Source organism: Eumetopias jubatus, unplaced genomic scaffold (genome assembly GCF_037043125.1).
Source record: "Eumetopias jubatus isolate StellerSeaLion01/CBP00866 unplaced genomic scaffold, mEumJub1_p1.0 scaffold_12, whole genome shotgun sequence".
Classification (NCBI taxonomy): domain Eukaryota; kingdom Metazoa; phylum Chordata; class Mammalia; order Carnivora; family Otariidae; genus Eumetopias; species Eumetopias jubatus.
Genome location: NW_028274818.1, coordinates 54,353,784 through 54,367,332, shown reverse-complemented (window position 1 = coordinate 54,367,332; position 13,549 = coordinate 54,353,784). Strand labels below are relative to the sequence as shown.

General features: G+C 37.6%; 1 protein-coding gene across 3 annotated transcripts in view; it reads left to right on the top strand.

Annotated features, from left to right (window-relative positions):
• The window catches only part of DNM3 (dynamin 3), a 575,404-nt gene that overhangs the window by 475,157 nt on the left and 86,698 nt on the right, over window positions 1–13,549 (top strand). For 2 of the 3 annotated variants that reach the window (XM_028123031.1, XM_028123032.1), the window contains one exon: window positions 4,979–5,090. In XM_028123031.1, the coding sequence (XP_027978832.1) occupies window positions 4,979–5,090 (112 nt within the window). Of the gene's footprint in view, window positions 1–4,978; window positions 5,091–12,754; window positions 12,767–13,549 lie in introns of all 3 variants that reach the window. The other variant, XM_028123033.1, reaches the window with a different exon arrangement.

Sequence of the window (13,549 nt, the reverse complement as noted above, 5' to 3'; positions counted from 1 at the left end):
TCTTGTATACTTTTGTTTTCTCCCTTAATTAGTATTATATTGTCTAATTCTAAAGGGAAAAATTATTTGTGGATGTCTTTATTATCCTTTATGTTATTTTTATATTTCTTATTTTATTAATTTTGTTTTTAATCTATGTTAATTCCTTCTTCTTGGCTTGTTTTTTTTAATCATAGTTTTATAATCCCTGTAGATGAACATTGACCAATTTTTCTCCTTTCTGTAAATAATAAACATATTTAAGGCCATAAATTTTCCTACAGTCTTTGCTGTGTTCCATTGGTTGGATATGGTGTGTTTATATTTTTTATTGTTTTCTAAATAGTTTGTAATTTTTATTTTCTTTTTTCTGTAATACAAGGGTTATCTAAGAATATATTTAAGGGGTTTTTGGTCTCTTTTTTTAGAAATTTATTTTTTTTCTTTCTTTTTTTTGATTTGTGATTAAAGAATATGATCTATATAATCTTTTTTAAGTTTCTTAAGGCTGGTATTGTGTATGTGTATAGGTCCAAGTGTAAGACTGATTTTTGTAAATGTTTTGTGGATAATGAAAAATCTTTATCTTCTATTTGCTAACTTACTTTTGTCCACTATTTTTGTCCAATTTGAAAAGTCATATTAAATTTTTTCTATTATTATATTTTAACTGATTACATACATATAATTATTACAAGTTCTTGCAATTTTAGTAGCATTTGCTTTCTTTCCTTCCCTACCATGTAATTGGTACAGTTTTATGAGTATTTTCCAATCTTCACAAATTATACTTTATACCATTGTATAATATTTCTCTTTATTCTATTTAGGGCTTTTAAACTGTTTATCTTGTTCAGTACTTTTAAATTCTATCTCGTCTATTATTAATATTACCATTCTTGAATTTATATTCTTTGTTTTGTGCTTGTGTGATTTCTCTTTGCCTGTTCCTTTATTTTTCCAAATAATATGTAACTTTTTTAAGCCTAAATTAACTGACTAGCTGAGAGAATTCAGTCCACTGTCATTAATTTCATGATTAACATACATAAATTTATTCCTGCCATCTTATTAAAATTTATTTTGTTCCTTCTTTTTATTTTTCTTCTTATTTTTTTACTTGACCAAAGGCTATTAATTTCTCCTTTTTCTTCTTTTTCAATTTGAGAGTTCTACTGTACATTTAATTTCATTAACATTTTCATTCATCACCAGTACATAGCCCTATCATTCCATGAGACAAATTATCAAATATTTCTCCCCCAAACCCTTTCTTCTTCTGCTTCTCCCCATGCCCACTTCTCCTAAAGGTGAGACCTCTGGGATTCCTTTGCTGCCCCATTGTCTGCCCCTGCACCCATCAGAGAAGACCTGGGGAGCATTTTTATTTCCTCCTACCCTTCCCCAACTTTTAGACTGTTTGAATAGTGTGTCTCTTTTACTGTAAGAGTCTTTCTTTAGCCCTTATATTGCATATTCTTAGATGGTCTATCATTATTTATTTTGATTTAACTCTGTGGATGTTGCAAGTTCTGTCGCTCACCACTGTTTTTTTCCTCTTAATCTTTCCTCACCTTGAACATGCTCCGCAGATTCATCTGGTGCTGTTGTAATCTCCTCCCTGCGTAGGCACTCCCTCAGGTCAGGGGTGTGGCGGTATCCCAGCTGGATATGGGTCTCTACAGTCCTCTTAAGAGTCCATGAATGTTACTTCATTGCCTTCTACCTTTTGAATGTTCAGTCCAGGGCCAGTCTCATTCTTTCTCCTTTCTAAGCAACTTGCTATCTCTTGCTATCTCTTTACAGAAGACTCTTAAATGTTTTCTTTATTTCAGAGCTCAAGAATTGTATAAATGAATGTCTACATGGTATCTTTTCTCATCAAGTACACATGACATAGCATGTAAAATGTATAGACTCAGATCTTTTTAAAAATGAGAATAAGATCCTTTTTTAAAAAGTAGTGTTTTTTTTTAAGATTTTTAATTTATTTTTTTGACAGAGATAGAGACAGTGAGAGAGGGAACACAAGCAGGGGGAGTGGGAGAGGGAGAAGCAGGCTTCCCTGCTGAGCAAGGAGCCCGATGTGGGGCTCGATCCCAGGACCCTGGGATCATGACCTGAGCTGAAGACAGACCCTAAATGACTGAGCCACCCAGGTGCCCAGTAGTTTCTTTTTTATAATTACTTTTCTCCCCCCACCTTCCTTTTCCTTTTCTGAAACTCCTATTATTTACAGGTTAGATGTTCTTTCCTCCACACTTTCATAACTTCTCTATCCTTGTATTTTTAAAAATTCTCCCACTAGATCTTGAAAACTACTAATTCTAGGCTCAACATTCATCATCCTTTCCTTCAACTTATCTAGTAAATATTTTGACTTAAAAATCTTATTTTTTCGTTTCAGGAAGTTTTTCTTAATGTTTTACTTGTACCACTTCAAATACTATTCTTCTGCTTCCCCCAACAGTTCTTTATTGATAAGCTGTTCTGATTGCTCTCTTCATTCTTGCTTTCTCTGGCTATGAGACCTCCTATTAGATGTCCTTTTATTTTCCTTTGTTCATTGTAGCATAGGTCCAGCTGCTGGACACTTTAAGTGGACTGGTCCTGTGAGGGCGGGAAGGCACAGACATCTCCATCATCACAGGCCCAAAATAAGCAAGTTGCCATTTACTTATTGAGGCACCAGGAGGGAGCCTTTCTTTTGCATTAGGGTAGAGAAGACTCAGCACCCCCCCATACTTCCTTACAGCCAGAGGATCAGGCACACCCAGGAGTCCTGTGATCATTGAGGGACAGCCCTACCAAGGTCTGCTACATGCTGGTCCTTGCCTTTGAGTTTTCCTGCTGTGGTCCCAAAGCTCTGTTCAGCCCAGAGCAAGAAACTCTCTAGCTCACATCCTCTACCCAAGTACCAGTCCCAAAGTTGGCTTGACTCAAGAAAAGAAGATGTGTTTGACCTGAGTTAGAAGTGGAGAGGAAGCAGAGCACAATTAAGTCATCATCTTCCCCAAATCCCCTGGGGGATATAATGATAAGCATAAAAATGACATATTCCCTGTCCTAATGTTGCTTGTGGGCTAGTTGGAAAGATAGACAATAGCTAAGTAAGTAAGCAAGTAAATAAATAAATAAATAAGAAATAAAAAAGAAAAAGAAACCCACACATAATACTGAATTCACAACTGTGATTAGTGCTATGAAGGAAAGGTAAATAGAAATATGATCTAAGATTCCAAGAAAGAGTAGGCATTAATTGTGCAATGAGGGAAGAAGAAAAGAGCTACAGGCAGAGACCTTTGAGAGTAGGCATGGCACATTTCAGGAGGCAGAAGAAGAACAGCATGCCTGGAGCCAAAAAAGCAAGGGAAAGTAGAATGTGAAAAGAAGCTGGAGAGGGAGGTAACAGTTACAGGCCAGACTACACAGAGTTTTAAAGACCATGGTAGACAGTGTAGTCTTTCCCTAAAAGCAGGTGGCTATTAGAGTGTTTGTCTCCACGGGTAAAAATATCTGATTCACATTTCAGGAGATCATGAGGATTCCGTGTGGAGAGCAAATTTAAAGGAACCATGTGATGTGGGGAGACCCATGAGGAGGGCACAGTGAGGTTTCAGGGAGGGTGACAGTGTGATCAGGAAGTGCACTTTTAGGTGGTCAGATGAAAGCGGGTATGAGAGTGGAAGGTAGGGAAGGGCAAGCCAAAATCACCGATTCAGTTGTTCATGTCAGGGTGGCTTTGAGACAGTCAAGTGAAGTCAGTGAACACTGTGAATCTGGGGCAGTCCTGGGCAAGAGATACAAATTTGTGAGCCTTCTGAGTTTAGGTGTAAACTAAGGCTCTTGGGCATGAATGAGAATACCCTGGAAGAGAATAAGAAGAGAAAAAGACTATAATTTCTGGTATTCTGCTAGTATCCGTCTAAATCTTTTCTGGAAGGGTGATTGGTAATGCGTATCAGCGTCTTAAAAAATGACTGTAAGTTTGATCGTATGATTCTATTTATAGGAATCTATCCTCAGAAAATAAGAGGAGTAAGTGTGAAAGGCTTATGGATAAAAATACTCACTTAAGCATTATTTCTGATTATAAAAATAAAGGAAATTACCTAATTATCTAATATCTGGAAGAGGTTAAATTATCATACATTTATATTAATGAATATCATGCCATTCTAATTTGATGTTTATGAAGATGTAATGGCCTAAGTAAATGAGCATAATATCATAGTAAGTAAAAAAAGGACTCAAAGTTGACAGAGAGAGAGAAGGGGGCTGAGGAGACCTCAACTGTGTAAAAGATGGATAGAACAAGAGTATAAAGAAATAAGTTTATCTGTAAACCATGGAAAGTGGATGATTGTCACCATTTTTATTCTTTTATCTAGTTTCCAAATCTTTCTAAATGGGCATGTATTACATCTTATGTATTATTTTATTGTTAGGAAAAGAAATAAAATTACAGTATTGTCCCAGTTGTCAATATGCACTTATTGGCATTTCACTCTGTTGAATACTGGTTAATGTTTTTTTCTTTTCACGGTATCAATGAGGATTTTTGTTTTAATTTAGGATAGTATTTTAAGTTTGTAAGATTATTGCCATACCTTTTAAAGTTTTATAAGCCATTTAGGCTTATAAAATGGTCTCAGAGAATTGATTAATTACTAGGCAGCAGCAGATCCATTCCCCTGGCACCACTCTGACTTGGCACCCAGTGTATCATCCTGAGAGCATTTCTCTTTCCTTCCTTTCTTATTGCTTAGCAGTACAAGTGGCTCTGAATTCTTTAATGTGAAGTTTTAAAAAGATTATATAATAAATATAGGAATTTACCAATTATTTTAAATACAATGAATTGTTTTTGTTTTCCTCCAGTGACTGTCCGAGAATTATCCATTTGGACTGTCATTTGCGTCATCATTGTCTGCAGTGATATAAAATCATTTTGAATTTGGTTCCAGACTAAAAGCATGATTTTTTTTTTTAATTCCAGGAATGTATACAAAGACTATCGCTTCCTTGAGCTGGCATGTGACTCACAGGAGGATGTAGACAGCTGGAAGGCATCTCTGCTAAGAGCTGGGGTTTATCCTGATAAGTCTTTAGTAAGTTGGATATATCTCTTATCTTATAATTATTAACCATGCTTGAAAAGACATAATTCTATATGCCATATAATGGAGAAACTAGTTCTCTTTTGATTTAATTAGTTTGGAACAGTTCTAAGTAATATTTCGCTCATATTTCTTTTTCTCCATTAGTTTCTAGAAGTTTATCAGTCTATTTGTTGGAGAAAATGCCCTACTCTGCCATAAAGCATAATATATGTAATCTCAGACCAAGAGAGAATTTGTTTTGATTTAAAATTTTATTTTCCTTTATGTGGTATTTCACAGTTGTCCTAGTATTCATACAGCTGTTTAGAACATTCTTCATATAGTCATAGTATATATATCATGTCATCACACTATTTCATATCCTTAAAAATGTACTTATTTTTATAAAAATCTACCTCCTTTCATTATGTCTGTAGTACCTGAATCCAAAATTACATCTGTATTCAAATTCTGGTTAATGTCATTTGGAGTGTGAAAGAAGAAAAACATTATATTGCCGTTCCTACTTATCTTTATAAATATACTTCAAGTGTTTGAAGTCACTTCTCGCATTCAGGTTAATAAACAGAACTTCTGTTTGTGTTCTTTGGAAAATGTCTGGATTTAAATTTCAGGGGTCCCACCCAACATGTACACACACCGTTCGACAGATGCCGCCAATGAGTGGCTCTTGCTGCTTACTTCCTGTCCGCTTAAGATGTTCTGTCCAGGTGTCTCCTCAGAACGCAAGTGCTGAGACTGAGCCTTGGGGATTTGGTCCAGCTTGACCCTTGTGGTGCTTACTTGGCTCTAGGTTGGTTTATAGGACTGATCATGCACAAGTCAGGTCATTTCTAGGCTCCCAGTAGGAAGAGTCTTCTCAAGAGAAAGTCTGAAATATGGGTGCAGAGTGGGGGATCATTGAAGCATCTCTGGAGGAACTTTAGCCTTGACCCCATCATCCCTGAGGTTGCACTGGAATTTAACAGAGTTCCAGAGGTAAAGGATTAGGGATTTGTGCCAAAAAGTTCTTCTCATTGCTGTTATTTTAGCTCCTACATAGACCTCTTAACTCCATCCCAACCTACCCTTGCCTGGCCAGCACCTAAAACAACGAACCCCCCACAACATACCCTGTGCCCTCCAAATGAGGTGAAACAAGACCCTTTCCTGGTGATAACCAAGCACAGAGGTATCTGTATGATTTCCATACTTGTCCAAATTTTATCATTTGTGTACATATATATTTACATAGCTATATACCACTCCAAAAATTGCACATAAGAAAATCACTTAAAAACTAAGAGTACCACTTACACTTTTGTTATTAATTCTAATCATTTATTAGTCTTCCCTCTCCATTGATGGTAGTGTGTTTAGTTTCCCAGACATTCTATATTAAAAATGTACATATGTTTAATTTTTTTATTCATTCAGTCCACAAAAGCCTGTGGAGCACACACTTTTTGCCAGGCACCGTTCTAAGCCCTAGTGCCACAGAGGTGAGCAATAAGGTCCCATCCCCAAGGAACAGACATTAAACAAGTGAACAAATAACTCTCTAATTATGTAGTGTGATTTTATGGGAGTGATACGGTCTATAAAAAATAAAGAAAATTAAAGGGACGGACAATCACAGAGGGGCAGGTAAGCTTTCTTTTAGTGAAGGTGATGAGGGAAAGCCCCTTTGAAGAGTTGCCACTTGAGTAGGCTCCTGAAGGAAGGGAAGGAGAAAATGAAATGAGGGGAAGAATATTTGTGGAGAGGACTAACAAGTGCAAAGCCAGCTCAGTGTCTCAGAAGAGCAACAAAAAAATCAGTGAGTCTGGAACACAATGAGGGAGGACAAAAATATTTGATAGTTTCCAAGAGGGTAGTCAGGGCAGATTATATTGGTCTTGAAGGATGTGGTGAACATTTGAGTTTTAAGTGAGATGGGAAGCCATTAAAGGGTTTCCAGCCAGTTAGTGACATGATGAGATGGACATTTTCTAAAAGATTATATGGCAGGGATTACAGGAAGCTGTGCAGCAAGTGTGTTCAAGCAGAGGTTTTAGTGCCAAACTCCCGAGACCGAAATTCCAGAAGTTCACACGTAAGCTGTGAGATGTCTAGCCTTTTTATGTTTCAAAATTCCTATTTCTAAAATGGGAATAACAGGAGTCCCCTATAGTTTGGTTGACAGGATTAAGTGAGAGAATGCAGGGGAAGCATAAATGGGGTGGGCACAAGTGAGCACTCTATTTATAATGATGATGATGATGATGATGATAAGTATCATTTTCGTCACAGACTGCTTTAACAAGTAGATGAGAGCTAAAACAATGTGGATATTATAATGTAGCCCAATGAGACCATAAATACTTTATGCTATTTTCTATTTCCAAATAATGCTTGGTTGTATAGAATGTTTGTGTGTGGATGTATGTCTTCCTACCATGCAAGTGTAAAGTTTGTGAAGATTTTTTTTCATTCATGCTTTTGTCAGACTTATTTTAAATGCTCTAGACAAGTTTGCTATTTAAAGGAATTATGTAAATACATCTCTTGTGAGGGAAAACTGTCTTGGAAAAGCAAAATTACCTTCTTATCTCTGGTGAATCCAAATGTATAAATTTGGATTTTCATGTTTCCATAGCTTTGCACAAAGAAAACGGTCAATGAAATATTTACATTTTTGATCAGAATACTCAATTTTAAGCAAATCTAGAGTTGTCCTACACAATCTGTTTGATTCTTTTCACATCATTTTTGCTTATGGTACACTTTTGGTACAGTTGCTTGGAAGGTCAAGACAAAAGGGTTTTTTACTATATGCCAAAGACATGACAGGAAATTAAACTTGGCAGCATGCCATGAACATTGCTTTTCTCAGTTTTCATCATAAACAATATTTGCATTTCTTATGCACCGTGTAGTTCTGGAGGTTATATTACACAATTGCTTGACTTTCAGATGTTTAAGTGGCAGCTAACTACTGAAAGCAATCTAAGTAGAATGCTTGTGTAAACATTCATTTTGTGAGCATGCTTAGATTTGGGGGAATGGATACTTTTAGGTACAGTTATTCCTAATTTAGAAAGAGTTGATGAAAAAGTCAGATTAACCTAATAACAGATGTCTCTCTGTAAGTAAATTTTTAGGACTTCTGGTGTGTCATTTGGGTTTTGTATCAATAAACCACTGAGTTGACAGCAAATCAATCACTGCTCTAAAAATGAAACATTTATTGTCATACATGGACATAAGTCTAGACTCAAGAAGTTCTACTTTCTACACAAAACACCTCTATTTTGACTGGGAAAAAAATCTACAAAGATAGTTTTTTTAAAATTGTGTAATTTTGGCTTCATTTTGGTAAATAGCCATCACCCCCATTTTGGTTTTGGACAAACTTTTTTTTCAACTAAGATTGCCCACTTTTTTATGACATGCTTTTCCCCATCATATTTTTTCTATCATGTCCACATGATGGAATATTTTTATGTCACTCATATCATAGCGTTTGTTCTGCTACCTGGTGTTTTCTATCTCTTAGGTTGTTTCTCTTGGAGTTTTCTATAGATTTTTTTTCTTTCTTTCTCTTCCACCCTCTTCTCTCCCTTCCTTCCCTTCATCCATCACTGTTATGGAAGACTCTAGAAATTCAAATAGAAAAAAGAAGCAATTCTTACTTTATAGGAGTTTAACGTCTAGTGGAAGTGAGGGATGCAAATAAATAATTACAATATGGTAGGAACCACAGTGGGTATCTATAAAATGCAACAGCCCAACTATATTTCTATGTGGATTTTCTAATTACCTTTAGTCCCTTAATCTTTCTGGATCCAAAGCAAAATGTAGACTTCACATTTGAGCAGTGTAATGTGTGGCCCTAACATGGAAATGAGAAGTCCTGGATCCAGTTTCCCACTATGACACTGCCATACTCCATGAACTTACACATAACCTCTCTGAGCCACAAATTTAACCTTCTACCAGTTACCTCATCTTTCTGAGCAGCCACAGTACTTTAAAAATATGTGTAAATCTGAATTTGGATTTAGCAGAATTTTATTTCTTTAACTTCTATTTCCTTTGGCCATTAAATTAAAATTATAACCACTATAAAATTTTATACTGTTAAATAATTGAATTGTTACACAATTTTGAAGTAAAGATTTTTCTGAAGGAATTAATTCATAGTATTTTAGGGGTTTTTTTACTGATGAAAATGAGATAAAAAGTGTGTGTGTGTACCAGTATTATAGGCTACAATTAAAGAACTTTTAAAAGATTATTTTACAGGAAAAAATGTATGTACATGCATCAGTAAGTGTGAATACAAATAAATGTGAATTTCATTAAATATGTAAAGAGTGTGATATAAAAAATGACAGACTTTTCTGGCAGTTTTGTCAGCTAACAGTCTGACTTAAATTGTATATAAACATGTTCCAATTCCTTGGAACATTTTGTGTGCAGTGAAATGAGGTAGACTTTAAGTCAGATCTACTCACATTTGAATCCTGACCTTTCTATTTATTGGCTGTGTGGCTCAGGCAACTTACGTTTTTTTTTTTTTTAATATTCTTTTTTAAACTCAAAGTAATGCTACCTTACCCTGCGTGATTTTATAGGGTTAAGTGAGAACTATTGCACATTACCTCTAGCTTGGTGCTGCAACTGGGTGAATGTGTTCAATGCCACGTAGCCTTTATTATTTTTTTTTAAATTTTTTTATTGTTATGTTAATCACCATATATTACATCATTAGTTTTTGATGTAGTGTTCCATGATTCATTGTTTGTTCATGACACCCAGTGCTCCATGCAGAATGTGCCCTCTTTAATACCCATCACCAGGCTAACCCATCCCCCTACCCTCCTCCCCTCTAGAACCCTCAGTTTGTTTTTCAGAGTCCATCATCCCTCATCACGTAGCCTTTATTATTAATGAAAATCATTAATGGTCCATGAAACCCTAATTCCCAGTTTAGGAGTTACGTTTTCCTTTGCCAACTACCAGTGACACTTGGGCACATGAGGGAGAATTTCCTTAACTGTTGGCTGAGGAGGGAGAATTGTTTAGGGGGTGTCTTGGGTTGTGCTGCCCTGTGGCCAGGCTGGCTTGGAAGGCTCCGTTCGTCCATCAGGAGTGAGCCCAAGGGGCTGTCTGTCAGGGAAAGTGAGGATTCACAAGCCTGCCCTCCGATGCTGGCCTATAGACTATCTGAAAGAAGTAGCCTGCAGAATAGTGGGTGCCCTGGAAATAAATTTGGTGCAAATTTAGTTTTGCCTATTTGTTAAATTACACACCTCAGAATTTCTGAAGAAATTTCCATTGGCTGTAGAGATGGATGGTCTTCCCCTATAGGGTATGAGTTAAGTGATGAAAAATGGCAGTAGGATGTGAAACACCCCAGAACTTACACCTCTGAATTCAAGACTTGCCTGGTCATAGTGAATGCTTTTAGGACCACTTTGGAAGTTGAAACCCCTCTATCAATGAAGTCTTTGGGGACTTCAGAAATTCCCTGTGGATAGACTCTAAAACTGAATGTATCTCTGTGGCAAATAGCAACTGGGGGGTGGGGAGGGCCTCTATATCATTCGAGGGGGGAGAAGAAGAATGCCCAGAGACCTCCATAAATATTTTTTAATATGGGATGACCACTCACATGCATTTATTTATTCAGCCATCTAAAAATACAAGACTGACAGTGCCCACTCTTAGCCCGGCCACACATCACTTTATTCTTAACTTATTCAGCAGTGCTTCCCACACAATGTCAAGCAGCCACGTGACCAATTCTGAAGAGTTTCATTTTTCTTCAATGGAGGTACTTGCCATGATCTAAACATAAATCGCTGCCACGCAGAGTAGTGGAGGGAATTATAAAACATTTACAGTTCACCATTCATGACTGTTATGCCTCTCTCAGAATAGACAATTGGGAAATGATTGAAGGAAACAAGAAATGGCAAAGCCACACCATGTTCTCCACTTGGATGTTTCTCATATTTAAGGATCAAGGCCCCCTACTCTGTGACATCATTGTTGCCACTACAAACAGAACCATCTGCCGTGGAGCAGAGAAGCCAGTCATTCCCTAATGTGCAAAAAATACTTGGTTGAACTCCTGAAACTTATTTGGTAGATCAAAAGCTGCACTGCTGTGGAATTCAATAAACTCCATCTGTTTGAGGTATTTTCAGCAATTCTTTGGAGAACTTCTTTGGAGAACCAGGGTCCTGTTATTCTCTAAAATAGTATTTTACTCCTGATAAAATTCCCTGTGGGGATCTTTATTGCCTTCTTGAATGGTTGGCATATTCCTTACAGAGACTCTTCCCCACCCTTCATTCATTCTCATACCATTATTTATGTCTCACAGAAGCCAGTGATGTTAATGGTGATATCATGGCAACTCCCAATGCCAAGAAGCTTCTCTACACTGTTTTATCAGTGTCTTCAAACTTATGTTATTATTAAATATGATGGCTCTGATGGTCCTTGGATTAGACATTTCCCCAGAGTCACCAATTGGCATTGTTTTTAAGAAGATATCTTCTCCTGTGATTGTTGCCTTGCCCCTCTCCAGAAAATTTCGGTATGTAGTGTTTCTCCCTGCACATCCTCGTTTAAAACTAAACGCCAGATCTCCAGCCCAACCTGTTACTCCACCCTTTGCTCAGCCTCCTCCACAGATGTGCACACTTTCCTAACAGCTCTCCTCAACTCGGCACTGCAGCGAGTAATTCCTTCTGGGCCCCTCGTGAGAAGAGTTCAGATCTGTTCCCGGCCCATATCCCATCACGTCTTCCCCACAGGATCTGACCTTGCAAGGACTCGGGTTGCCCTGGGAGTAATGAATCACCATTTTATTTTTTTAAGCCATATGTGAGTTAAATTGTTTGATATGAATCATACTCTTGCTGCTCCAGTTTGAAACAGGAGAGCCATTTGCCCGCCGCCTGTCGCTGGCTGCTGTGTCTCTATCCAGAGTGTCTCTTGTAGAAATGACTGCATTTCTTGGTGACTAACCTTTCCAGACCCATTTTCTTGAATGTGGACCAGTGTTTACTTTGGCCGCATCCCCACTATACAGCTTTCGCTTCCCATGCCAACCCGAGACAAAACTCATAATTTATGAAGGAGAGGAATGGTACAGATGGAGGTCGTAACTCGGTCTGCTTGCCCTGTCTCCCCAGAACCACCCACTCCTTTCCTCTGCTCTCTTTTCCTTTCTTTTTCCACCTTCTTTGAAACCAAGGATGCAGTGTTTGTTTAAAAATGCATTGGCTGATGAAATTTTCCACTGCTTGGCATGTTGGGGGAGGGGTTGTCAGGAAAGGGCAAGCTGACATACTAACTATTTTGCCTTTCATGCTAACAGTTCACTTATTACCAATTCAAACCAGTGCTTTTTGGCCAGGTTCCCATACTCCAAGGATTCCGGGTAGGAAGAAAGGGGGAAATCTCTGCCATAATTTTCTGCTGTTATAAATATATGATTTCATTTAATATAAGTGGATTCTTTGACTTGCCCATGGGCTCTGGGTGCTGTATGTATGTATGGGATGTCAGGGAATAAATTATTTGTTTTGATTTTGCTCTAGCGTGAAAACCTTTAAATAAGTTTATGTTTAACATATTTCTTTTTTTTTTTTTCCTTGCGGCTACATGCACAGGGGAACAACAAAGTAAGTTCTTTGTCCTATTGCAGCTCCTCTCTCTCTCTGGCCCCCACTCCCCTGCCGCATGTATCTTGGCAAGAGTGTTTCTGGGCGCATTGAAATGACTGTTGTCTGTGACAGCACACCAATGATCTAGGGCTTGCAAATGCCGGGGAAAACATACATTTGGATTACCCTAACGGCTGCTCCGTTTTGACCTTTTGGAAGGGAAGTGTTAACGTTCTTTAGGGTTGGTTATTGGGTGGTTCGGAGAGGTTGATAATATAAGGAAAGAGGTTGATACTGAGAGCAGATTATGAAGATTTAATAAGGACTCTTCCGCAGAAAGGGTATGACAATCTGATGAAACTCAGTGCAGCGAAGTTTTTGACCAAAAATCAAAGCTCTCATGTTAATGTGCAGTTATAAAAACCCCAAACTGGAGTCTTAAATAGCAGGATGGCTGGCTTTGCTGGTGAAACTGAACTAGATCAGTGCTCTGGCTTTGAAGGTGCCTTAAAATGGATGGAGGAGGGTGGGGTCCACATTTGACTTGGCTTCTGCACCCTGATGTATTCCAGCTGGACGGAAGCGGGAGGGTGTGGGGGATGGAGGAGGAGACTGAATGTGCATGATGGATTTGTGAGACCAGGCAACACACACCAATGGGGAAAATGATCTTAATATTGTTATTGTCATTAGATAAAGGAGCAATTTAGTCATTCATAGGGCTGCTGGCTTGTTTGAATTTAAATTCAATTCTTCCAAAAGATTAGAACTACTTCTCAGTTATATTAGTTCTATAATAGT